We start from the raw sequence: 25,302 nt of genomic DNA on the forward strand, positions 1-25,302 counted from the left end.
TTTGGGAGGACAAGGCAGGAGGATCCTTTGAGCCCAGGATTTTGAGACTAGCCTGGGAAACATAGTGAAACCCGATTTCTACAAAAAAAAAAAAAAAAAAAAAAAAAAAAAAAAAACTAGCCGGGCTTGGTGGCTCATGCCTCTGGTCCAAGCTAATGAGAAGACTGAGGTAGGAGGATCACTTGAGCCCAAGAGGTCGAGGCTGCAGTTAGAGGAGGTCAGGCCACTGCACTCCAGCCTGGGTGATAGAGCCAGACCCTGTCTCAAAATATTGATTAATTCAATTAAAAGTATTATGTAATAACAGTGACTATTTTCCCACTTCACTGCCCCATGTCTTACCCCATCCTAGGAAAAGGGAAGGCAGTGATTGACAACTGAATTAGTCACTTCAACCTAGCTGAATAGGGATTCCAAGTGGAACATAACCTCTTATGCCAAGATTTATAGAATATACATGTCTTTTTTTTTTTTTTTTTGAGACAGAGTTTCTCTCTTGTTGCGCAGGCTAGACTGCAATGGCACGATCTCGGCTCACCACAACCTCCGCCTCCCAGATTCAAGCGACTCTCTTGCCTCAGCCTCCCCAGTAGCTGAGATTACAGGCATGTGCCACCATGCCCAGCTAATTTTGTATTTTTAGTAGAGACGGGGTTTCTCCATGTTGGTTAGGCTGGTCTCAAACTCCCGACCTTAGGTATCCGTCCACCTCAGCCTCCCAAAGTGCTGGAATTATGGGGGCGTGAGCCACCGAGCCCGGCCCATACACGTCTTACAGATATGAATTTTAAAATTCTCAATCTTATCTGTATAATTTAAACAAGTTTTTAGTTATTAGATTATATACACAGAAGTCAACATGTCACAACTAATCATATCCAATGAACTCACCCACTCATCTGAGCCCAAAGTCTCTCACCCTTTTTTTTATTTTGAGACTGCAGTACAGTTGCATGATCTCAGATCACTGCAGCCTGGACCCCCTGGGCTCAAGTCATCCTCCCAGCTCGGCCTCCAGAGCAGCTGGGAGTACAGGTGCACACCATTAAGCCCGGTTATTTACTTATTTTTTTTTGGCAGAGATGGTGGGGGGGTCTCACTATGTTGCCCAGGCTGGTCTTGAACTCCTGGACTCAAGCAATCCCCTTGCCTCAGTCTCCTAAAGTGAGGAGATTACAGGCGTGAGCCACTGTGCCCAGCCCCTCTTTCTTCGTTACTGTGCTTCCCTCCCTAATTCTGTACATACCTCTCATTCTCCCCTTCTCTCTCTAGCTTTCATTTTCTTTTCTTTCTCCCTGGGATTCTGCTGCTCATTTTGTACCCCTCTCCTCTTCTGCTGTTTATCCCCTTCTTCCCTCTATTCCTTCTCTTCCACCTCTTCTGCTCCATCCTCGCAACTTTTTTAACCTCTTGTTGCTCCTCCTCCCCAATCTTTAGATCGTCCTCAATCTCCGTCTATTTCTGCCTCTTCTCCCATCTCTGCGCCTCCTCTGATCTCCTTGTTAAATTCTCTCTTCCCTGATATACTCCCCAGTCCCCACTCTGTGGCACCTCAGATCCCCAGGTGTCCTCCCTGCTGTGGTTCTCCCTCGGTTCTCCTTGACACAAGCACCACTCTGCTCTGTTGCCTTGGCTCCAAATCCCTCCTCCTCTCCCTCACTCTGATGAGCCTCCCTCTTTGCTGCCACTCTCTCTACCTTGCCGTCCTTCATCTCTCTGTACATCTAGCTTTTCTCTACATTTCTCCAGTTGCTTTCCTCCTCCTGCTTTCTTACTTTTTTTCTTTTTTTTTCACTTTTGCCATCTCTTGGCATATCCCTCACCAATCCGCTATTTTGCCATCTGTTCTGGGCCTTTCTTATTCTTCTTTTCTCTGTCTCAGGTTTTCTACTGCTCTCTGTCTGTCTCCTGATCCCTTTGGCCCACACAATCACAGGAGGGTTTGGAGTAAGACGCCTGCATCCCGGAGGAGCGCATTTTCCAGGGGCTGGAGCTCGGCAGGCCAGAAGATCCCACGTCACAGGACAGGCCCCTGGGACATCCCCAGTGCGGCTTCAGTGAAAGCTGTGACGGCGGAGGGGAGACCTGGGGAGCAGCAGGCCCTGGCAGGAGGAGGGAGGTGGGGAGGGGGTTGCGCACCTTAGGACAAGGTTGGGTTCTGCAGGATCCCAGGACCCGGAAGAGGACTGGACCTCCCCGGGACTGGGGCCGCAGCGCGGCGCTCCAGGGGCCAACGAAGAGGAGGCTAAGAGGCGCCCCCTGGGCAAGAATCCACCTCCAGGGTGAGGACTTTAAAAAGCGCGGGGCAGGAGGAGTCAGAACAAGGTTTTGAGCAGGAAAACTACGCAACAGGAAGTGTATACATTGCCCTATAGCAGAAAGATGGGTGAGGGGACTAGCCTCAGGGCGACTTTAAACCCAAAAGGAAGCGACCCCGGGGTCTCACGGGGATGTCTCAATTTGCTCTGGGCGAAGGAAGACAGGCGAGAATTTACAGGTCTGGGAGGACCCCACTTCCCAGGGTGGGAAGTGCTGGGGACCTAGGAAGCGGAGACTTAATACAACACAGAGCAAAACTCACCGCGCGACGTGACCGTCTCTCCACCCGATCCGCTTCCGGGTTAGCGTTAATCTGCGCGCGCAGGACAGAAGCCAGGCCTGGGCGGGAGGCCGGAGAAGGTGGGCGGGGCCTGGGCGAGGTAGGGGCTGGGGGCGAGGCGGAGAGACTCTGTCCTTTAGAATTGGCAGAGGGCGGGGCCGGGGCAGGTCCTGCGCATCTCTTAGCCCCGCTCCCAGCGTCTCTGTCTTCAGGCTGTGGAGGGGAGAGGGCCAGAAAGTCTGAGGAATGATTCAAAAGCCCTGGAATTGTCTGGAACCGGGATGCAAACTAGAATATGAAATGCAAAGCCCTGCCTGGGCGGCACGTACGATGTCATGGTGATGGCCCACAGAGCAGAATAGAAATCCTCTCCTTTTCTATTGTCCATCCACTCGGGAGGGAGAGTCTATCCTGTGCTCAGCTTCAGAGACTTCCCTAAAGCCACCGCCTGGGGTGCGGGGCGGAGTGCTCAGGCCAGGGAGGAGTGAGGTCACCACCTGCTGCTTAAACACAGCAGAGGCACGGGGGTGGGAGCCTGAGGTCCCAGCTGCTCATGAAGCAGAGGCAGGAGAATCGCTGAGCCTGGGGTTCCAAGCCAGCCTCGGGGACAAGTAACACCCACTGCCACAGGTCTCCCTTCCTTGTCTCTCTCTTTCTCTTTTTTAAAAAAACGTTTTAAAATTTTTGATGGTGTGACAAAGGGATCCAACATTATTCTTTTCCATGTGGATATCCAGTTGGTTGTCCTGGCACATTTGTAGAAGAGATCAATTACTTTCTTTATTATTATTATTATTTACTTTTTTCTTTCTCTGTTTTTTCTTTTCTTTTTCTTTTCCTTTCTTTTTTTGTGTGTGTGTGTGAGTGTGTGTGTGTGTGTGTGAGACAGAGTATTTCTCTGTCGCCCAGGCTGGAGTCCAGTGGTGAGATCTCGACTCAATGCAGCCTCTGCCTCCTGGGTTCAAGCGATTCTCCTGTCTCAGCCTCGGGAGCAGCTGGCATTACAGGCGCGCGCCACTATGCCCAGCTAATTTTTGTATTTTTCGTAGAGACGGGGTTCACCATGTTGACCAAGCCGGTATCGAACTCCTCACTTCAAGTTATTTGCTTGCCTCAGCCTCCCTAAGTGCTGGGATTACAGGCATGAGCCACCATGCCTGGCCCAAGAAATATTCTTTACTTCGCTTTTTAAATGTTGACAAAGTATAATTGAAAACTAAAAACTCTTCTCCCAAATGAGAAATCATCTCCACGACGATAACAGAGAAAGAAATGAAAACAATTTTATTAATAAATAAGCCTTAGACCAGAATGTGATGGGAAATCGAGGCAAACAGCTAAGAGGTGGAAAAAGAGAGAAAGAAACTTCACTGTTCTGTACAACCCATTAAATAGAAGAGGCCTGTTTGCCGGCTAAGTCGGACTAATGGCATTCTAATTACTCAGGCTCAGCTCACAGGCTCCAATAGTTTCTCTGATACTTAAGCCCAATTAAACTTTGATACTCTTACTACAGAACAAATAACAAATGTGGGTATGAGAACTGGGATAAATTACGTGCCCCAGGCCAAGCTCCTGTTTCTTTTACCATGGTTAAACAAGGTCACACTGAATCATACCCTGATTTTTCAGCTAAATTACAAGATGCTGTTGAAAAATCTGTCTCTGATGAGCATGCTCAAGGTATTCTCCTTCGTATGTTAGCTTTTGAAAATGCGAACCATTAGTGTAAAATGGCTATGCATTCTGTCCAACGACAAAATTTACCTGATCACGAGGTGTTGCCTGTATATATTAAAGCTTGTGAAGGCATTGAATCAGACACCCACAAGGCTATTCTGTGGGCACGGGCTATGAAGGACACCAACCAAACTGGTCCCACTAATTCTTTTCTTGGAGCCCAGACAGTCCAGGACCATATATATGCTAATTCTTCTCTCTTCAAACCTCCAGAGTTACCTAATGGCTCTGGGACCAAACTACAATTTACCTATAATTCTTCAGGCCCTCCCCCATCCACTTCAGCCCCTCACCCTCCTGTTATTTTGGTTCCTCACCGGGTCCCTTTGTCATCCACTCAGACTACTTCTCTGTACCTTCTTCACACATTTACACCTGTAATCACCAGTATACTTCTAATTCTTTTCTAATAGCGGTAAACTTGGTCATACTTGAAAAAATTGCACTGTTAAAAACAAAAGCTGTTAAGCCAGCTCAACAAACACAGCCAAATGCTGCTGCTAGTGTTTGCCCATGTCACAAAGGTAAACATTGGGCAAATAATTGCTGCTGTAAATATGATATAGATGGAAACCCCCACCACAACACCAGGGAAATGGGGAGCAGGGCCAGCGGCAGGCCCCAATGTCAAATAGGATGCTTCAGACTCAGACCAAAGTTGCGTTTCTGCTTCAGGCGGTCCCAATGCAACCCCCAGCACAAACAAATTTACCTACAGCCAACCCAAATAGGTCTCAGCCTCTCCTTTTGTCTCAATACAATGCTTGTCCAACTCCACGGTAGGGGGTGGGAAGGTCGATATCTGTAGTACTATTTCTCTAAATTTACTACGTAACTCTTTGCCTTTAATTGTACCCATAAGGGTCACTGGCCCTTTACCTCAAGGTTCAGTAGGCCTGGTGTTAGGTAGGGCATCCACCTCTGCTAAAGGAATCACCATTCATACTGGTCTCATTAATTCTGATTCCGTTGATGAGATTAAATTAATCGTATCTGCCAAGGCTCCTATTTCCATTCCGGCCAGCTTTTACTACCTAATATCATTTAAAACAAAGGAAATAAGGCACGTGGCCCTAGGATTGGCTCAGGTGGTGAAAAGGCCGCTTATTGGATTAATATAATTTTTAAACAGCAGCCCACCTGCACCATTCACATTCAAGGAAAAAAGTTTGAGGGCCTGGTAGATACTGGGGCTGATGTTTCTGTTATTTCCTCTAGTTTATGGTCTTCCTCCTGGCTTAAACATCACACCAACATGGGACTAGTATGTGTTGGAAAAGCCGAGGAAGTTTATGAGAACATATTTATCTTGCCTTGCACAGACCCTGGTGGTCAAAAGGGTACAGCTCAGCCTTATATCACTCCAGTCCTCATTAATCTTTGGGGTAGAGATTTACTGGCACAATGGGGGGCTGAAATTAATATTCCACATAATTCATATAGTGCTCCCAGTCAGCATATGATGGAAACCATGAGGTTTGTTCCTGGACTCCGTCTCGATCCAAAACATGAAGGGATTACTAAACCCCTCCCAGTTACTGTAAAATAAAACAGGGTGGGTTTAGGTTATCCTGCTGCCTCGGCTCCTTATCCTATCCCTTTACACTGGAAATCTGACACACCCGTTTGGATTCAGCAGTGGCAGCTCTCTAAAGAAAAACTGGAGGCTTTAACTCGCTTGGTTTCTGAACAATTACAACTTGGAAATGTGGAACCTTCTCTTTCCCCCTGGAATTCCCCTGTTTCTAGTAAAAAAGAAATCAGGCAAGTGGTAGATGGTAACCAATTTAAGGGCCATTAACGCTGTAATTAAACCTATGGGGGCCATCCAACCAGGCAGGCCTGCCCCTGCTTTAATACCTAAAAATTGGCCTCTCATAGTTCTCGATCTTAAAGATATTTTTCATATTCCTTTACATAAATTGGACTGTGAAAAATTTGCTTTTACTGTACCATCTATCTATAGTCAGGAGGCTGTAGCTCGTTATCAATGGAGAGTACTTACTCAGAGAATGCTGAATAGAATAGCCCTACAGTCTGCCAGCTTTATGTTGGGCAAGTGCTTTCACCAGTTCGAGCCCAATTTCCCCAGGCCTATATTCTTCATTAGATTGATGATATTTTACTTTCTGCCCCCACTGATAAAGAAGTAATTGACTGTTATCAAAGTTTGAGCCTCCATGTTACAGAGGCTGATTAAACATCGCTCAGGATAAAATTCAACACACCACTCCTGTTCAATATTTAGGAATGGTGGTCGATAAACAATGTATTCAACCTCAAAAAGTTCAAATTAGGAGAGATTCTTTGAAAACTTTAACGACTTCCAAAAACTTTTGGGTAACATTAATTATTGAAGACCTACTTCAGGTATTCCAACCTATGCACTGTCTAAATTGTTTTCTATGCTGCGGGGAGATTCCAATCTCTACAGTCCCAGGACTTTGACCCCTGAGGCTTCACTAGAACTGGAATTTATAGAGGAAAGAATCCAGACCGCCCAGTTATCTAGAGTACAGCCGTCTCAGCCTTTTCAGCTTCTGGTTTTCACTTCATTACACTCTCCTACTGGACTAATAGTTCAACATAATGATTTAGGGGAGTGGTGTTTTCTTCCTCACTCTGTGTCAAAACTTTGTCTGTTTATCTAGACCAAATGGCCACTGTAATTGGAGAAGCTCGGTGTAGAATACTTAAAATTTCCAGATTTGATCTGAATTTAACTGTAGTTCCTTTAAATCGGCTCAAAGTTCAAGCCGCCTTTCAACATTCCATACTGTGGCAAATTCACTTGGCTGATTTTATTGGCGTTATTGATAATCATTATCCAAAGAACAAATTGTTTGATTTTATAAAAGTGACGTCTTAACCAAAGGTCAGCCCACTCCTGAGGCCGTTACAGTGTTCATTGACCGCTCCAGTAATGGCAATGCTGGTTATGTGGGTCCTGCAGATAAGCTTATTTCTACCCTTTACACCTCTGCTTAAAAGGCAGAGTTAACTGCTGTCATTATTGCCTTACAGGATTTCCCTAATCCTTTAAATATTGTCTCTGATTCTGCTTATGTTGTACATGCCACTAAAAATATAGAAACTGCTACTATCAAACATATTGATAATTCTGAATTGGCTTCTTTATCTTCAAGGTTACAACAGGCGGTTTGCCAACGTAGACACCCTTTCTATATTATGCATATTAGATCTCATACCACTCTACCAGGACCCATGTCTGCCGGTAACCATAAAGTCGAGTGTTTGGTCTCTTTTGCAACCCAAGAAGCTCAGGAGTTTCATAATCTCACTCATGACAATGCTGCTGGATTAAAAGATACATTTGCTCTTACCTGGAAACAGGCTAAGATTATTGTTCACAGCTGTCCTCAGTGCCAAGTTTTTGTACTTCCAAATCAGGAACCTGGCGTTAATCCCAGAGGCCTAAGTCCTAATGATTTATGGCAAATGGATGTGACCCATGTTATCTCCTTTGGCAGACTGTCACATGTGCATGTCTCTGTAGATACCTTCTCAGGTTTTATCTGGGCTACCTGCCAAACAGGGGAAGGCATGGCCCATGTTTAAAAAAATCTGTATTCTTGCTTTGCAATTATGGGGCTTCCATATCAAATAAATACAGACAAAGCCGCTGGATATGTTAGTAAGGCTTTTGATTTATTTATGCAACAGCGGGGAATTTCCCATATTACTGGAATCCCTTACAGCCCTCAGGGACAGGCTGTGGTGGAACGGGCCAATTGCACTTTAAAAACCCGATTGTCTAAACAGTCTGAACAACAAAAGCATAATTTAACTACCCCCCATTCCCAAATACATTTGGCATTATTTACTTTAAATTTTTTAAATGTTCCTAGAGATAATAATCTAACTGCAGCCGAACACCATTATAAAGGCAAAAAATTCTCCCTAAATGAAGGCAAGCAAGTGTTATGGAAAAACTCCCAAACCAATACCTGAGAACCTGGCACAATTATAATGTGGGGGAGAGGATATGCTTGTTTCACCGGGAGATCACCAATCCCCTCTCTGGATACCCACTGGGAGACTGAAGCTTCATGTGAGTACTGACGATGAAAACCACAGGGAAAAGACGTTCACATCACAAACCGCCCTCAGATGTGGTGAGATCTGTGCCAACTCCTTAGAAGCTGGCACACCAAATCACAAGAGGTCTAATTCAATCCCCCCTAATGGCAATGGAGACCCATGTAACTAATCCCCCTTCTGATTAACTTTCTTTTTCTCCTTACAAACCTAAAAATCTCACCATTTCTATTAGCCTGAAAATAACATGCCTCTGTTCTTCGCTTCCTCCTTCAGCACTCAATCTCACCTACAATAGGTTTTATTTAATGATTCTCCTCCTTTTACTTTCTGTCTCACCAGTTTCCTCTCACACCGATTTACCTGCTGCACGAAATTATTCTTGTTGGGATTATGTGCCTTTTCCTCCACTTATTCGACCTCTCACCTCGACCTGCTGATCTGCATGGGAAAAAAGAGACAGCCCGCTGCATTGCAGGCTGCTGGCCAGATCCCACAACACATAAACACACAAAAGAACAGCTAAGCTAATTAAAAGAGAAACCAGGAAAAAAAAACCACACAAAAAAAAAATTATGAAAAAGAACAAAAGCACTTTTAATATGCCTTTTATCACATTCAATGTAGTAACAGAGACTCAGTCACTTCTTACCCTACTTCATTTCCCCACTCCCCATCCCATCCATGAAAAGGGAAGAGGGTGATCCACAACTAACGAGTTAAGTCACTGTCCTCTGGCTGAAGACGGATTGCAAAGGGAAGCTCGTCTCTGACACCATAATTATAAAATGCACCACACTTAGACACAGGAGTCTTGTAACCCTGATTCTCATCTGCATAATTTAATTTTACATTAATTACATTGTAAAGAGAGGAAGCAACACATCATCACTTCATCATCACATCTAATCAACTCACCACTCATCTGCACCCAGGGTTCCCCTTCATCTTCATCACTGTTTCCCTCCCTCATTCTGTACACAGCTCTCATTCTCACCTTCTCTGAAACTAGAATAGACTGGCATGGTGGCACATGCCATGGTGGCACATGCCTGTCATCTGACTCCGTGAGAGGCTAATGTGGGGATCACTTGAGGCCACAAATTTGAGGCTGCTGTGTGCCACTGCACTCCAGACTGGGCCCCAGAGTGACACCTGTCTCTTAAAAAAACAGTTTGGAGTCAGAGACATATTGACTCACAAGCGTAACTTCAAATGCATTACAAAATCAGATACAAAATATCTCCCCTAGTTTGTTTCCTTTTCTAGAATTTGCCAGATACCAGGGCACATTAATGAATGACTTTCATATATGGTTTTTCTGATCAGGTTTACAAAGAGCTAAACGTTCATCCAGATGTGGTCTCTGAACAATCCCTGCTGCCCAACATCACTGACAGCACGGGACCCACACCCCATCTCCATCCATGTCTGGTGTGAGCCCTTCCCAGGACCATGCCCAGGGGAGCCTCTTCCTAACCTCATTCACTAGGTTATAGGAGATGGAATTTAAGTGAAGATGACAAGGACTGAGAAAAGGCATGGGTGAGTGCCAGCAAACGTGTGAGGCAGGACGCTTCAGACTCACAGAAGACTGGCTACCACAATACCTGGCATTTCAGAAAGGAAACAGACAGCAGAATCCACCGAGGAATATCACTCACCTGAGGAAGCGCCATCCCTGGATCCTTTTCTTTGCTCTTCTTGGTGGCTTCCTCATGTAACATGAGTCTTTGGAAATCCTGTGTGTGAAAAAAATCAGAGATTTAATGTTTAGAAACCACTCACTCCTTTCCTGTGACAAAACACACACACGGGGGAGACCTTACCCTGGAGACGGATGGTCCTCTGCTGCCCACGGTCCCAGAGATCATGCAGAGATAAGAACGTGCCACGGGAAGATCTACAAGGGTAATTTTGACCCGTTTTCAGATCTTGCTCCCTCCTGGAAAAGTCCACACACACACACACGCTGCAGCAGGAGAGAGACCTTCAGGGCACAGATCTGCCCTAACCAAACCCCATGCAGAGCACAGCCCCCTCACCTCCCTGTGGATCACAGGCTGATCTCAGCTCTCAACATGGAGGAAACTGCCTTGACGTTCAATGCTGGAGACAGATGAGAATCACCTGTGTCATTGTAGGTATTGCTGAGGGTGGGTCCCATACTGTGAAAATAGCAATCTCTGATAAAACAGCATAAAAGATGTATTTGCAAAATGCCTGAGAACCCCAATGTAAAGTCAGGGTTGAGCTCCACTCAGAGGGCACCAGCCCAGCACAGCCCCACCTTCTGGCTCTGCTCTCTGCTTAGAGACTTGTCCTCACCAGGATCCAGTGAACAGCGAAGGAGCAAAAAGAATCACACAGAACAGGCAACATGGACCAGAGGTGGGGGTGAAGGTGGAGTTGTCATGACAAATGGGGGGCTATGGGAGAACATAAAGTTCTCCATAGTAAAAGTGATGTCAGAACAAAGACTTGGGAAAGAAACTCTGCTTGTCACTTGCAGCTCAGTGGCCACAGAGTCCTAGGCAGAGGGACAGCACAGTTGAAGGCCCTGAGATGGGAGAAACCTCAGTCCCAGAAAAAGGAAAGAGGCCTGCATGGCTGGAGCAGAGAAAGCGAGAGGGACGCATGCAGGAGGTGAGGTTAGAGGGGTCCTGGGAGCACAGATCCATAGGGATGAGGTCTCCAAACATTTTTCCCCCACACCTCAAAAGAAGGTTGGAAATGATGTATTTTCTCACTCCTTTTATGTATACATGCAACTTTCTCTTTACAGTATAAATTACAACACTTACAAATAATATAATTTATCTCCCATACTTAAAATACATGCTGTCAAGTTTGGCTAAGTCCCCGGAAGTACACAGTCACCCTCATCTGAGATCTGTAGGACTGTAAGGGAATGTGTTTGGGAGTTTAGGAAGTCACTTATGGGCACGTGAATGTGGAGATGCCAGTGTGATGTCCCAGCAGAGAGCTGAGGAGACAACAGGACACAGGATTGTAGAGCTCAGGGAAGAGACCTGCAGGGGACATGGAGCCGCGTAGGTGGGTTAAAGCTGCGAGACGAGATTAGGAAAAGCAGTTTGTGTGGACAGAGACAAGGAGAGGTTCAAGACGATTTGAGTCTAATCCCGTTTTTTCCATTCTGGTATTTGTGTTTTTTACATTTTGGGAGGACAGGAATCCATTTAAAATTCAAATTACACCTGAGCATTACCCTCTCCTACAGGAAAAGCCACACACTATTTGGTGAAGTATTTCAGGGGTCAGTGTCACTCTGACTGAGCTTTTCTGGTCTTATTCCCCACCTGTACATTACAGGTTGTGTCAGTTGTTCCGAGCAGGAGACACTTCACTAAGGTATCCTGAGAAGCTCTGAGTTGAGTCAGGAGGTGTGGCTGATTCCCATGTGATGGCTGGAAGTGCCAATAGGCTGTGTTGGTTTTCCTTCTCTAGAAAATTCCACAATGGGCCGGGCATGGTGGCTAACCCTGTAATCGTAGCATTTTGGGAGGCTGGAGTGGGTAGACCATTGAGCCCAGGAGTTTGAAACCAACCTGGGAGACTTGGTAAAACCCCGTCGCTACCAAAAGTACAGAAAATTGGCCTGCTGTGGTGGTGTGCATCTGTGGTCTCAGTTATCTGGGAGGCTGACTAAGGTGGATCACTGGGCCTGGGAGGTGGAGGGTGCAGTGAGCCAAGATCGTGTCCCTGCACTCAAGTATGGGTGACAGAGTGACATTCTTGTCTCAAAAAGAAGGAAAAAATTTCAGTACCATTTTATATACCTGAGCAAATGAAGTGTCTCTTTCAATGTCTAAGGTTCTGATGGCACGAATCCTAAACATGTAATTATTTTCCCAGAAAAATGATTGTGAAACGTTCAAAATAAACACAATTGTGAACACATAGCCATAAGTGTTTAAAACACTGAAAAAGAAGCAGCGGTAAAAGGAGATCTGAGCAAATGTTTTCTTCATGAACACATGGGCTCCAGTGGAACAAGGTTCCAGGTCAATCCAGCCCATCCTTCAACATCTGCAAATATTATGGACCAGAGGAACATGAGGGGAACAATGACTTAGAAGCTCACAGCTCACCATTTAATCAGATGACATAAATAAATAAAATGGAATCATGGCCACTTGAACTAAATTTTGATGTTAGCATAAAGAAAAAAGTTCCGTGATATCTTTATCAAGTACACATTGAAACAAACTAATCATTTATCAGGTACCAGAAAATGTTTCCAATATATGATACAGACTAGAAAACATGCAGTCCTCAATGTAACCTGAACACAATACATTTCAGAGAAAAACCATTAATAATGGTTAAAAAAAAATCTAATAAAATGTGTGGTCAAAGAACAAATTTTTCAACACATATCATAGTTGGAAAACAATGATGTGACCCCTTAAGATTCTACCAAAGCTTATTTGAGAAGCAGTTTTATTTTATTTTATTTTGAGACAGAGTTTTGCTCTGTTGCCCAGCTGGAGTGCAGGTGCACGATCTCGACTCATTGCAACGTCCGCCTCCTGGATTCAAGCGATTCTCATGTCTCAGCCCCCCGAGTAGCTAAGATTACAGGTGGCCACCACCATGCCCAGCTAATTGTTGTATTTTTAGTAGGGATGGGGATTCAGCATGCTATCCAGGCTGGTCTCAAACTCCTGACTATTCTTTCTGCTGTTAGCTGTCAGTCCTCTTCATCGCAGCACAAACAAGATTTATTTTTGTCTGTAAAACTGATGTGAATGCTCTACCTGCCACTCCATGCATCACTTTCAACATTGTCTTGTCTCAACTTAAAATGAGTTATCCATTTACAAACTAATGATTTCTTTTGGGCATCGTCCCCATAACCTTTTCACAAAGCATCAATGATTTAATTGTCCCTCTACCCAAACTTCAGCATATTCATTTCTTGAGACACTATCTCACTCTGTCACCCCAGCTGGAGTGCAGTGGCATGATCATGGCTCCCTGCAGCCTCTACCTCCTGGGCTCAAGCCACCCACCCACTACAAACTCCAGAGAAGCTGAACCAGCAGGCATGTGCCACCATGCTCAGCTAATTTTTGTATTTTTTGTAAAGAAGGGGTTTCACCATTCTGTCCAGGCTGGTCTTGAATACCAGGGCTCATGTGACCTACCTGTCTTGATCTCTGAAAGTGCTAGGATTACAGGCCTGAGCCACTGCATCTGGTCTCATTGTAAATTCAACGTTTCTTCTTCTTTCAATTTTAGCAGAATTTACATTGCTTTGATGGGTTCTCTTTTCAAACTCATCTTACCCTTCTGAGTGCCTCAAACTAGACCCTGTTTACACATAACAAATTTGTACCATTTTATTTTGGTGCAAAAAAATGTGATGTCATGCACAATTTTCTCATAATATGTATTTTTCATGAACTTCTTGAAGACCCCTTGTACTAGCAAACTGTATTCAAGACGATATAAAAAGGATTGTAGATATTCAAGTGCCACTTATTTCTGAGATGTAAGGATGGTTCAACATATTCAAGCAATTCAATGTGATATTCCACTTGAACAGAATGAAAGATGGAAACCACATCATCTCAATACATGGAGAAAAGCATTTCACAAAATTCAACGTCCAGTCATCATGGAAATCCTAAGCAAAATAGATAAAGAAGGAAATTTACCTCAACAATACAAAGACAATCCATGAAATGACCACAGTGGAAATAACCAATCAGGGAAAATGGAATGCTTTTCCTGTAGGATCTCACATGATGCAAGAATGCTCCACCCCTTCTATTCAATCAATACTGGCTGTCCTAGCCAGAGCAATGAAATAGCAAAAGAAATCAAACTCATCCAAATCAGAAAGAAAGAAGTAAAATCCTATTTGTTTGTAGACGGCATGATCTTCTGTGAAGAAAATCACAGTCAACCAAAGTACAACTGGAACACATTCAGTGTATTTGCAGAATAGAATAACAGCACCAAAAATTAGTTTAATTTTCATACATTAACAATAAATAATTTTAAAAGAAAATTAAAACCACTTCCATTTGCTAAAGAGCTTAAAGTAAGAAACATTTAGGAATAAACATAAAGGTGAGAAGCTTGTACCTTGAAATCTACAAACATTGATCAAAATGATTAAAAACATGTATAAATACATACACAACCCATATTGATTGGAAAAATTAGTATTGCTCAATGATTACATAACCAAATGTGATTTAGATTCAATACAATACCCATAGAAATCCATATAACTTTTTGTTAAAAAAACAAAAAACAGGCCAGTCACGGTGGCTCACACTCATAATCTCAGCACTTTGGGAGGTGGAGACAGGTGGATCATAAGGTCAGAAAATCAAGATCATCCAGGCGAACACGGTGAAACCCAGTCTCTACTAAAAACACAAAGAATTACCCAGGCATGGTGGCACACACCTGTAGTCCCAGTTACTTGGAGACTGAGGCAGGAGAATAACTTGAACCTGGGAGGCGGAGGTTGCAGTGAGCCGAGATCATGGCACTGCACTCCAACCTGGGTGACACAGCAAGACTCCATCTCAAAAAAAAAAAAAAAAAAAAAAAGAAAATACAGGCCAGGAAAAGTGGCTCCCATCTGTTGGCCAGGCTGTTCTCAAACTTTTAACCTCCAGTGACCTACCTGTCTTGGCCTCTCAAAGTGCTGGCATTACAGGCATGAGCCACAGCACCCAGCCCAATCCTCTTAACATAAACAGTTTAATGTCAACTCATGCTTGAACTCAATGTTAAGCCAACTCAAACTCAGGTCAATGCTTGTTTGACTGTAATGTCAATTAACGCTTGATGGTTTGCTATACTCATCACATTTGAAATAACTGTCTCCAAAATGAATTTTCCGATGTTCTGTAAGGAGCGACCTCAGACTGAAGACCTTACCACACTGATGACATTTGTAAGATTTCTGTCCAGTACGGATTTCCTGATGCCAATTGAGATGTGAACGTGAAGTAAAGGCTTTGCCACAATCATCACACGTGTGAGGTTTCTCTCCTGTATGAATTCTCCTATGTTTTGCATAGGATGAAACTTGACTGAGGACCTTGCCACAATCATGACATTTATAAGGTTTCTCTCCAGCATGAGTTTGACAAAGAACTGCAAGATATGAACGATGTCTGAAAAATTTGCCACATTTATTACACTTGTAAGATCTCTCTTCATTATGCATTCTCCAATGATTTGTAATGATTGTAGCATTACTGAAAACTTTGTGACAATCATTACATTAGTTAACTTTCTGTATACTATGGATTGCTTGATGGTGAATCAGTGGTGACTGCCCACTAAAGACTTTGCCACACTCATTACACTTGTAAGGTTTCTCTCCAGTGTTAATTCTGGTATGTTTTGACAGGTGTGAATCACTCCCAAAAGCCTTGTTACAAACCTTACATTAGTATGGTTTTTCTCCAGTATGAATTATCCTTTCAAGCTGTGATTTGTGACTGAAAACTTTGTCACAGTCTTCACATTTTTAAGATTTCTCTGCAGTATGAAGTCTATGATGACTTGCAAGGTGTGATTGTTGATTAAAAACCATGCCACAGGCCGGGGGCGGTGGCTCAAGCCTGTAATCCCAGCACTTTGGGAGGCTGAGACGGGTGGATCACGAGGTCAGGAGATCGAGATCATCCTGGCTAACATGTTGAAACCCCGTCTCTACTAAGAAATACAAAAAACTAGCCGGGCGAGGTGGTGGGCGCCTGTAGTCCCAGCTACTCGGGAGGCTGAGGCTGGAAATGGTGTGAACCCAGGAGGCGGAGCTGAGATCCGGCCCCTGCACTCCAGCCTGGGAGACAGAGCGAGACTCCGTCTCAAAAAAAAAAAAAAAAAAAACCCATGCCACATTCACTTGTAAGGTTTCTCTCCAGTATGAACTGTCTTTTGAATTACAAGGTGTGAATTTTGACCAAAGGTGTTGCCACATTCATTACACTTCTAAGGTTTCTCTCCAGTGTGAATTCTAGGATGTTTTGCCAGGTATGAATTATATGTGAAATCTTGTCACAAACCTTACATCTGTATGGTTTCTCTTCAGTATGAATTTTCTTATGTGTTTCAAGGTTTCATTTGCGACTGAAAACTTTGTCACATTCTTCCCATCTGTAAAGTTCTCTCCAGTATGAAGTCTACGATGATGTGCAAGAGTTGCTTTTTTGATTAAAAACCCTGCCACATTCATTACACTTGTAAGGTTTCCCTCCAGTATGAATGGCTTTATGACCTACAAGGGTTGAATTGTGATGGAAGGTGTTGCCACTCTCATTACACTTTTAAGGTTTCTCTCCACTATGAAGTCTACGATGGTATACAAGGTTTGACATCTGACTGAAAGCCTTGCCGCACTCATTACACTTGTAAGGTTTCTCTCCAGTATGAACTCTCTGATGCTGTGCAAGGTGTGCTTGTTGATTAAAAACTTTGCCACATTCATTACACTTGTAAGGTTTCTCTCCACTATGAAGTCTATGATGGTATACAAGGGATGACATCTGACTGAAGGTCTTGCCACACTCATTACACTTGTAAGGTTTCTCTCCAGTATGAAGCCTACGATGGATTATAAGGGATGATGTCTGACGGAAGGTCTTGCCACACTCATTACATTTGTAAGGTTTCTCTCCAGTGTGAACTCTCTGATGTTGTGCCAGGTGTGAATCCCTCCGGAAAGCCTTGTCACAATCCTTACATTTGTATGGTTTCTCTCCAGTATGAATCCTCCTATGTCTTTCCAGGTGTGATTTGCGACTGAAAACTTTCTCACATTCTTCACATTTGTAAGGTTTCTCTGCAGTATGAAGTTTATGATGACATGCAAGGTTTGCTTTTGTACTAAAAACCTTGCCACAGTCATTACATGTGTAAGGTTTCTCTCCAGTATGAACTCTCTGATGTTCTGTAATGCATGAATCACTCCGGAAAGCCTTGTCACAAACCTTACATTTGTATGGTTTCTCTCCAGTATGAATCCTCCTATGTCTTTCAAGGTGTGATTTGCACCTGAAAACTTTGTCACAGTCTTCACATTTATACGGTTTCTCTGCACTATGAAGTCTATGATGCCGTGCAAGAGTTGATTGTTGATTAAAAACCTTGCCACATTCATTACACTTGTAAGGTTTCTCTCCAGTGTGAATTATACTATGTTTTCCCAGGTATGAATTATATGCGAAAGCCTTGTCACAAACTTTACATTTGTATGGTTTCTCTCCAGTATGAATCCTCTTATGTCTTTCAAGGTGTGATTTGCGGCTGAAAACTTTGTCACATTCTTCACATTCAAAAGGTTTCTCCCCAGTATGAAGTCTACGATGGCGTGCAAGGGTTGATAGTCGATTAAAAACCTTGCCACATTCATCACACTTGTAAGGTTTCTCTCCAGTGTGAATTATAGTATGTTTTGCCAGGTATGAATTACACGTGAAAGCTTTGTCACAAACCTTACATTTGTATGTTTTCTCTCCAGTATAAATTATCTCCTGTGCTTCAAGATGTGATTTGCGACTGAAAACTTTGTCACATTCTTCACATTTATAAGGTTTATCACCTGTATGAAGTGCCTTGTTAATGAAGAGGGATGAATTTTGACCAAAGGTCTTGCCACACTCATTACACTTGTAAGGTTTCTCACCAATGTGACATCTACGATGGCATGCAAGGTATCGCTTCTGATTAAAGACCTTCCCACATATATCACATTTACATTGTTTCCCTTCTAAGTGGATTATCTGATGTTTTTTTAAAAGTGAGCTACAATTAAAGGATTTGCCACTCTCTATATAATGGAAAGATTTTTCTCTCATGTGTACTTCCCATTTTTGTGTGAGTAATGAAGAATGGAGGGAATTATTTCCATACTTATTAGAAATAAGGGTTTTGGGCCTAAAAGAAATTCTTTGGGATGTTGAAACTGAGGAAGCATCGTTGAAAGATTTCACAACTTGATTATCAACTTTCCCTTCAAGCTGAAATATGTGCAGTTCAGGCAGATGTGAATGGAAGCTTGATCCAAGCTGATCTTTAATAGACTTGTTTCCAGCATGCCTTTGATCATGTCGGTCTGTACTACCAGTCAACTCTTTGATTTCTGTCATGGGTGCTGCATGACCATTTGTTTCATCTTCTTTCCACTGCAACTCGAAGCCATGAATGTCTTTCTCAATTTTCTGGAAGCAAAACTCTCCAGTGTGATGACTTGCTTGTCTTTGCAATGTCCCGATGAGGATGACTTCTGTATTGCCTTGCCCTGTTGATGACAACGTCTTCAACATGCATTTGGAAGAGATATCTACAAAATTTAAACACCAATAGGTTTCCAATTAAGTACAGATGGTATATAATACTGAAATGTGTAAAAATGACATGAAAAACAATACTTATTTTAAACTTCCCAAACATGATCTTCCATGCTTATGAACACAAAAGCAGTAAGATACTTTAATAAATAAAGGGCAATTACATGTACTTCAAATCATTTCTACAGAAGCCTATTCCCAATATCATGACAAGACACTGACAGGGCACAAACATGTGTGAGTCTAAAGAAAGGAGTGTTTTTCCACTGTGACCCTAAAGTGTATCAGTTTGCAAAAAAACACATCACTGTCACATCAAAATATAAAAATATATATCTTCATATTTACAGCATATTTAGTGTATACAAATAAATGCTAAAGAATCACACAATATACCATATTGGTAAATAATCCACAACATGCTGTTGTAAGGAGAACCAAAATCAATGGAAATTCTGTATTGTCAAACAATCATAGCACTGACAAGATAACAAAAGATTACAAAAATTAGCCAGGTATGGCAGCCTGCACCTGTACTCCTAGCTATTCCAAAGGCTGTGTCACAAGAATTGCGTTAAGCCAAAAGGCAAAGGTTTCAGTGAGCCAATATTACACCACTACACTCCAGCCCAGGTGACAAAATGAGCCTCCATCTCAACAAAAAAAAAAAAAAAAAGAAAAAGAAAAAGAAAAAAGGCAGGGTGTGGTGGCTCGTGCCCATAATCCCAGTACTTCCAGAGGCCGAGGTAGGCAGATCATCTCAGGTCAGGAGTTTGACCATCCCGGCCAACATGGAGAAACCCTGTCTGTACTAAAAATACAAAAACTAGCCAAGTGTGGTCGCAGGCGCCTGTAATTCCAGCTACTTGGGAGGCTAAGGCAGGATAATCGTTTCAACTCAGGAGCCAAAGATTGTGGTGAGTTGAGATCACACCACTGCACTCCACCCTGGGTGACAGAGTGAGATTCCATCTCAAAAAAAAGAAAATGTTAATGCGGTATTTTTCTGAATAACTGTTACAAAATTACCTATATCCATGTGGAAGAGGCATGCTGGGACTTTTTTTCAATTTTATATATTTTTATTTTTTTCAGATAGAGTCTCGCTCTGTCACCCAGGGTGGAGTGCAATGGCATGATCTTGGCTTCATGCAACCTCCGCGCTGGGGTTCATATGAGTCTCTTGCCTTAGGTCCTGAGCACCTGGGATTACAGGCACGTGCCACCATGCTCAGCTAATTTTTGCATTTTTTAGTAGAGATGGGGTTTCACCATGTTGGCTAGGCTGGTCTCAAACTGCTGACCTCAGGTGATCCATATGTCTCGGCCTCCCAAAGACATGGGATTACAGGCTGAGCCACAGCAACCTGTGGCACTTTGTGACATTAATGGGGGAAGTGTGTCAGTTATATTGCATACCACATACCAAAAACTCACATGTAAAGTCATAAAAATCAATTAATCAAATACTGCAATCCATGATAAAACAAGCCAGAAAATAATAAGTAGATTTATACAGATTGAAGAATTCTAAACAATTCCCTCTTAAGAAAAGAGCCAAAACTTGTACTTACCATAAGCATACAACATAAGACCTGAAATACATGTTAAGGTCACTACCTTCTGATATATGAGGTCAAGAAAATACACAGCATTATAAGGAATGAGAATTGACTAACAGCCGGGTGCAGTGTCACAGGCCTGTGATCCCAGCACTTTGGCAGGCTGAGGCAGGTGAATCGTGAGGTCAGGAGTTCAAGACCAGCCTGGACAACATGGTGAAACCCCATCTCTATTAAAAATACAAAAAAATTAGCTGGTCGTCATGGAGGGAGCCTGTAATCCCAGGTACTTGGTAGTCTGAGGCAGAAAACCTTTGAACCTGGGAGGCGGAGGTTGCAGTGAACCGGGATCGTGCCACTGCACTCCAGCCTGGGTGACAGCATAAGACTGTCTCAAAAAAATCAAACAAGATAAATAACTACTTCTCAAATAAGCTTCGGTAGATTTGGTATTCTCTAATAGGATGTTCCTGCAGATGCAGACCTTGAGAGGACTGAGTCATGGGTGTTGACTACTCGTGAATAGGACCAGTGCATTTATAAAGAGACATTAAAGAGCTCATTGCCTGTTCCTCTTTCCACCATATTAGGACACAGGAGGGAGATGGCTGGGCTAAACCATGAAGAATGCTCTCACCAGGAACTAATTTGGCTGGCACCTTGCTCTTGGATTTCCCACTTTCCAAATTCAGGAGAAATAAATGTCTGTGTCTTAAGCCTCCCAGTTTAAGCTATTTCCTTTTTTGTTTGTTTTTCAGATCGAGTCACGCTCTATCGCCCATGCTGGAGTGTACTGGCAGGATTATCCTACCTCAAGTGATTCTCCCTCCTCAGTCCATAGTTTCACTCTGTCACCCGTTCTGGAGTTCAGTGGCATGATCTTGGCTCACTGCAACCTCCACCTCCCGGGTTCAAGGGATTCTCCTGCCTCAGCCTCCCAAGTAGCTGGGACTACAGGTGCACGCCACCATACACAGCTAATTTTTGCATTTTTAGTAGAGATGGGGTTTCACCATATTGGCCAGGCTTGTCTCGAACTCCTGACCTCAAGTGATCAACCCATCACAGCCTCCCAAAGTGCTGGGATTACAGGTGTGAGCCACTGCACCTGGCCCATTTTTGGCATTTAGTACATTCAGTGTTTCAACATGTTGGCCAGACTGGTCTCAAACTCCTGACCTCCAGCAATCTACCCACCTTGGTCTCTAAAAGTGCTGGGATTAGAAAAGTGAGACACTGGGGCTGGCGAGTCTAAGCTATTTCTGACAGGACAGTGAAATGACAGAGACAGGAAAAAGAGCATCTCATCATTAACATCACTGAAGGTGACAAATCTAATTAAACAAAGGAAGTTAAGAGGCTGTACTGTAAAACTTGCAATATTTGAAGCCATCTACTAGCACTAACATGTTTTTAAAACCTTGAGACAGGTCAGGTGCAGAGGCTCACGCCAGTAATCCCAGCATTTTGGGAGGCTGAGGCGGGAGGATCACTAAGTCAGGAGATTGAGACCATCCTGGCTGACAAGCTGAAACTCCATCTCTACTAAAAAAACACAAGAAACTAGCCTGGTGTGTTAGCACTCACCTGTAGTCCTAGCTACTTGGAAGGCTGAGGCAGGAGAATTGCTTGAACCTGGGAATTGGAGGTTGCAGTGAGCTGAGATGACACCACTGCACTTTAGCCTGGGTTACAGACTGAAACTCTGTCTCAAAGAAACAAACAAACAAAAAAAAATGAAAGAAGGCTAAAGACTAACTCCAGGCCAGGTGTGGTGGCTCAGGCCTGTAATCCCAGCACGTTGGGAGGCCGAGGCAGGCAGATCACAAGGTCAGGAGATCGAGACCATCCTGGCTTACACAGTGAAACCCCGTCTCTATGAAAATCCAAAAAATTAGTCAGGCATGGTGGCAGGCACTTGTAGTCCCAGCTACTGGGGAGGCTGAGGCAGGCGTGAACCCGGGAGGTGGAGCTTGCAGTGAGCCAAGAACGCACCATTACACTCCAGCCTGCGCAACGAGCGAGACTCCGTCTCAAAACAAACAAATAAACAAACAAAAAAAACAAGAGTAACTCCAACCCACAAATCTATATAAAGTTCTCCAGGCTGGGTGTGGTGGTTCACACCAGTAATCCCAGCATTTTGGGAGGCTGAGGGGGGCAGATCACGAGGTCAGGAGATCGAGACCATCCTGGCCAGCCAACATGGTGAAACCCCGTCTCTACTAAAAATACAAAAATTAGCTGGGTGTAGTGGCGCATGCCTGTAGTCACAGCTACTCAGGAAGGAGAGAATTGCTTGAACCCAGAAGGCGGAGGTTGCAGTGAGCTGAGATCACACCACTGTACTCCAGCCTGGGTGACAGAGTGAGACTCCATCACAATAATAATAATAATAATAATAATATAAATAAATAAATAAAGTTCTCCAGTAAATGTGAAAAAAAAGACAGATAGTCCAGGTGTGGTGGTTCATGCCTATAATCCCAGCACTTTGGGAGGACGAGCCAGGCAGATCAACTGAGGTGGGGAGTTTGAGACCAGCCTGAGCAACAAAAAGAAATCCTGTCTCTACTAAAAATACAAAAGTATATGGACGTGGTGGCGCATGCCTGTAATCCCAGCTACTCAGGAGGCTGAGGCAGGAGAATTGGTTGTACCTGAGAGGCAGAGGTTCCAGTGGGCTGAGATTGCAGCATTGTACTTTAGCCTGGGTGACAAGAGCAAAACTCTGTCTCATAAATACATAATTAATAAAAGGACAGATACAGAAACTGGCATATGTATACCTCTTCTTCATAACTAAACTTTTTTTCACATTATTTAAAATAAAAGGCAGAAAAACACTGTACATATGTTAACAAAAATGCAACATACACAGAAATAATTCTGACATAAATAAAAAAAAAAAAAAGGCCGGGCGCGGTGGCTTACGCCTGTAATCCCAGCACTTTGGGAGGCCGAGGCGGGCGGATCACAAGGTCAGGAGATCGAGACCACGGTGAAACCCCGTCTCTACTAAAAATACAAAAAATTAGCCGGGCGCGGTTGTGGGCGCCTGTAGTCCCAGCTACTCGGGAGGCTGAGGCAGGAGAATGGCGTGAACCCGGGAGGCGGAGCTTGCAGTGAGCCGAGATCGCACCACTGCACTCCAGCCTGGGCGACAGAGCGAGACTCCGTCTCAAAAAAAAAAAAAAAAAAAAAGTTCCAGTGGAGACGAAGTAGTTTTTGCAGGTTATGGAATTTTTTTGTTCTCTTTTTGAAAAACGGAGTTTCACTCTGTCTCCCATGCTGGAGTGCAATGGTGCAATCTCGGCTCACTGCAACTGCCGCCTTCCAGATTCAAGAGGCTCTCCTTCCTCAGCCTCCTGAGTAGCTGGGATTACAGTCACCCACCACCACGCCTAATTTTTGTAATTTTAGTAGACACGAAGTTTCAACATGTTAGCCAGGCTGGTTTTGAACTCCTCACCTCAGGTGATCTGCCTACCTTGGCCATCTAAAGTGCTGGGATTACAGATGTGAGCCACTGCACACATCCAGGTTATGGAAATTTTAAGTTTCTTTATTATGCTATAACTTTAAGATGTTTAACATACCTGCAACAATAACCTCTGCCCAAATATCTAAAGAACTAAAAGACAAAACTATTTAAAATAATAACAATGATCAGGCATGGCAGCTTGCACCTGTAATCCCGATGCTTTGGGATTCTGAGGCAGGTGGATCACTTGAGATCACAAGTTTGAAACCAGCCTAGCCAACATGGTGAAACACTGTCTCTACTAAAAACACAAACATTAGCTGGGCATGGTGGTAAGAGCCTGCAGTTCCAGCTACTCAGGAATCTGGGGCACAAGAATGCTTTGAGTCCAGGAGCCAGAGGCTGCAGTTAGCCAAGATCGTACCACTGCACTGTAGCCTGGGCCACGGAGTGAGACTCTGTCATAAAAAAAAGAAAGAAAGAATAGAAAGAAAGAAAGAGCACAGAGATAAGCAGGTGCAAAGAAAGATGCCCTTTCAGAGATATGAGGATTGAAACTTTTCTTTTCCCACAGAATTCTCCCACTTGCAGAGTTTCCCCACACACTATTGGAAGGTGGAGCTTCCACTCTGCCCATCTGAGCTCTTACCTGCCTTTACACCTGTAATACATTCCCTCCCAGCTGGATATTTTTGCTATTTTCACTTCACTCTCCACAGTCCTGGGCTCTTTCCCTTGCTCCAACATGGAGACAGCAGGTCAGAAAGAGACTCCTGCTTATAAAAAGAAAGGACCATGATGTGCTGGAGCTTTTCTAGAGTCCCAGCCCATGTTTCAGTAGGAAAGAAAACATTACAGATGGATCTAGGAAAATATTTCACAAATTCCTCCACTGACTGCTTCCTTCTGAATGCTGAGGGAGCATTGTAATATGTGATATGTGGACATCGAGCTCTCTTCCAAGAACTACCGAATTGAAAGCACAAGAAAAGCAAACAGGAAACTGGATATGTTTAAAGTCTGCCATAAGATTTGTTTTTGTTTTCTGAGACAGTCTTGCTCTGTCACCTGGGCTGGAGTGCAGTGGTGTGCTCTTGGCATCATGAAGCTTTTCATGTCAAAATCAATACGGCTTCCATTTTAGTCAAGTAAGTGTGGGGCTTCCAAGAGGCAACAAGAGAAAAGGCAAAGATATGCAAGGGCACATCCCCAGGAGGGAAGTTATCCTCACCCAGGGAGACCAGGTTCCTATAATTCTCCAGCATCACGTCTCTGTATAGAGTCCTCTGAGCAGGGTCCAGACATTTCCACTCCTCCTGAGAGAATTCTATGGCCACATCCTTGAATGTCAACAGACCCTGGAATGAAAACACATTTTAAGGAAATGGTTATGGGAGGAGTTCTCATCTTTACCGAAAATGAGAAGAGGAGAGAGGGGAAAGCACGGATTTAGTTGTAGTGAATGTTCTGACAAATCCGAGGAAGGGATTTTTCACCACATGATGTCTTTAT

The 25,302-nt window shown here is 43.7% G+C and overlaps 1 protein-coding gene and 1 pseudogene across 4 annotated transcripts in view; both read right to left on the minus strand.

Moving 5' to 3' along the window:
- Nucleotides 1-12,873: 12,873 nt before the first annotated feature.
- LOC126943074 (putative zinc finger protein 137) lies at nt 12,874-15,842 on the minus strand (annotated as a pseudogene). Its single transcript, XR_007721688.1, has one exon. The product of XR_007721688.1 is annotated as a putative zinc finger protein 137 (transcript).
- Nucleotides 15,843-16,709: 867 nt separating this feature from the next.
- Nucleotides 16,710-25,302, minus strand: part of LOC126943023 (zinc finger protein 28) — a 62,605-nt gene continuing 54,012 nt past the window's right edge. For 2 of the 3 annotated variants that reach the window (XM_050771299.1, XM_050771300.1), the window contains exons 4-5: nt 25,022-25,148; nt 16,710-18,737 (exon numbers count right to left, since the gene is read on the minus strand). In XM_050771299.1, the coding sequence (XP_050627256.1) occupies nt 16,723-18,737; nt 25,022-25,148 (2,142 nt within the window). In that variant the 3' untranslated portion in view covers nt 16,710-16,722. Of the gene's footprint in view, nt 18,738-21,893; nt 21,942-25,021; nt 25,149-25,302 lie in introns of those variants that run through there. The other variant, XM_050771301.1, reaches the window with a different exon arrangement.

This window comes from Macaca thibetana, chromosome 19, assembly GCF_024542745.1.
Source record: "Macaca thibetana thibetana isolate TM-01 chromosome 19, ASM2454274v1, whole genome shotgun sequence".
Taxonomy (NCBI): Eukaryota; Metazoa; Chordata; class Mammalia; order Primates; family Cercopithecidae; genus Macaca; species Macaca thibetana.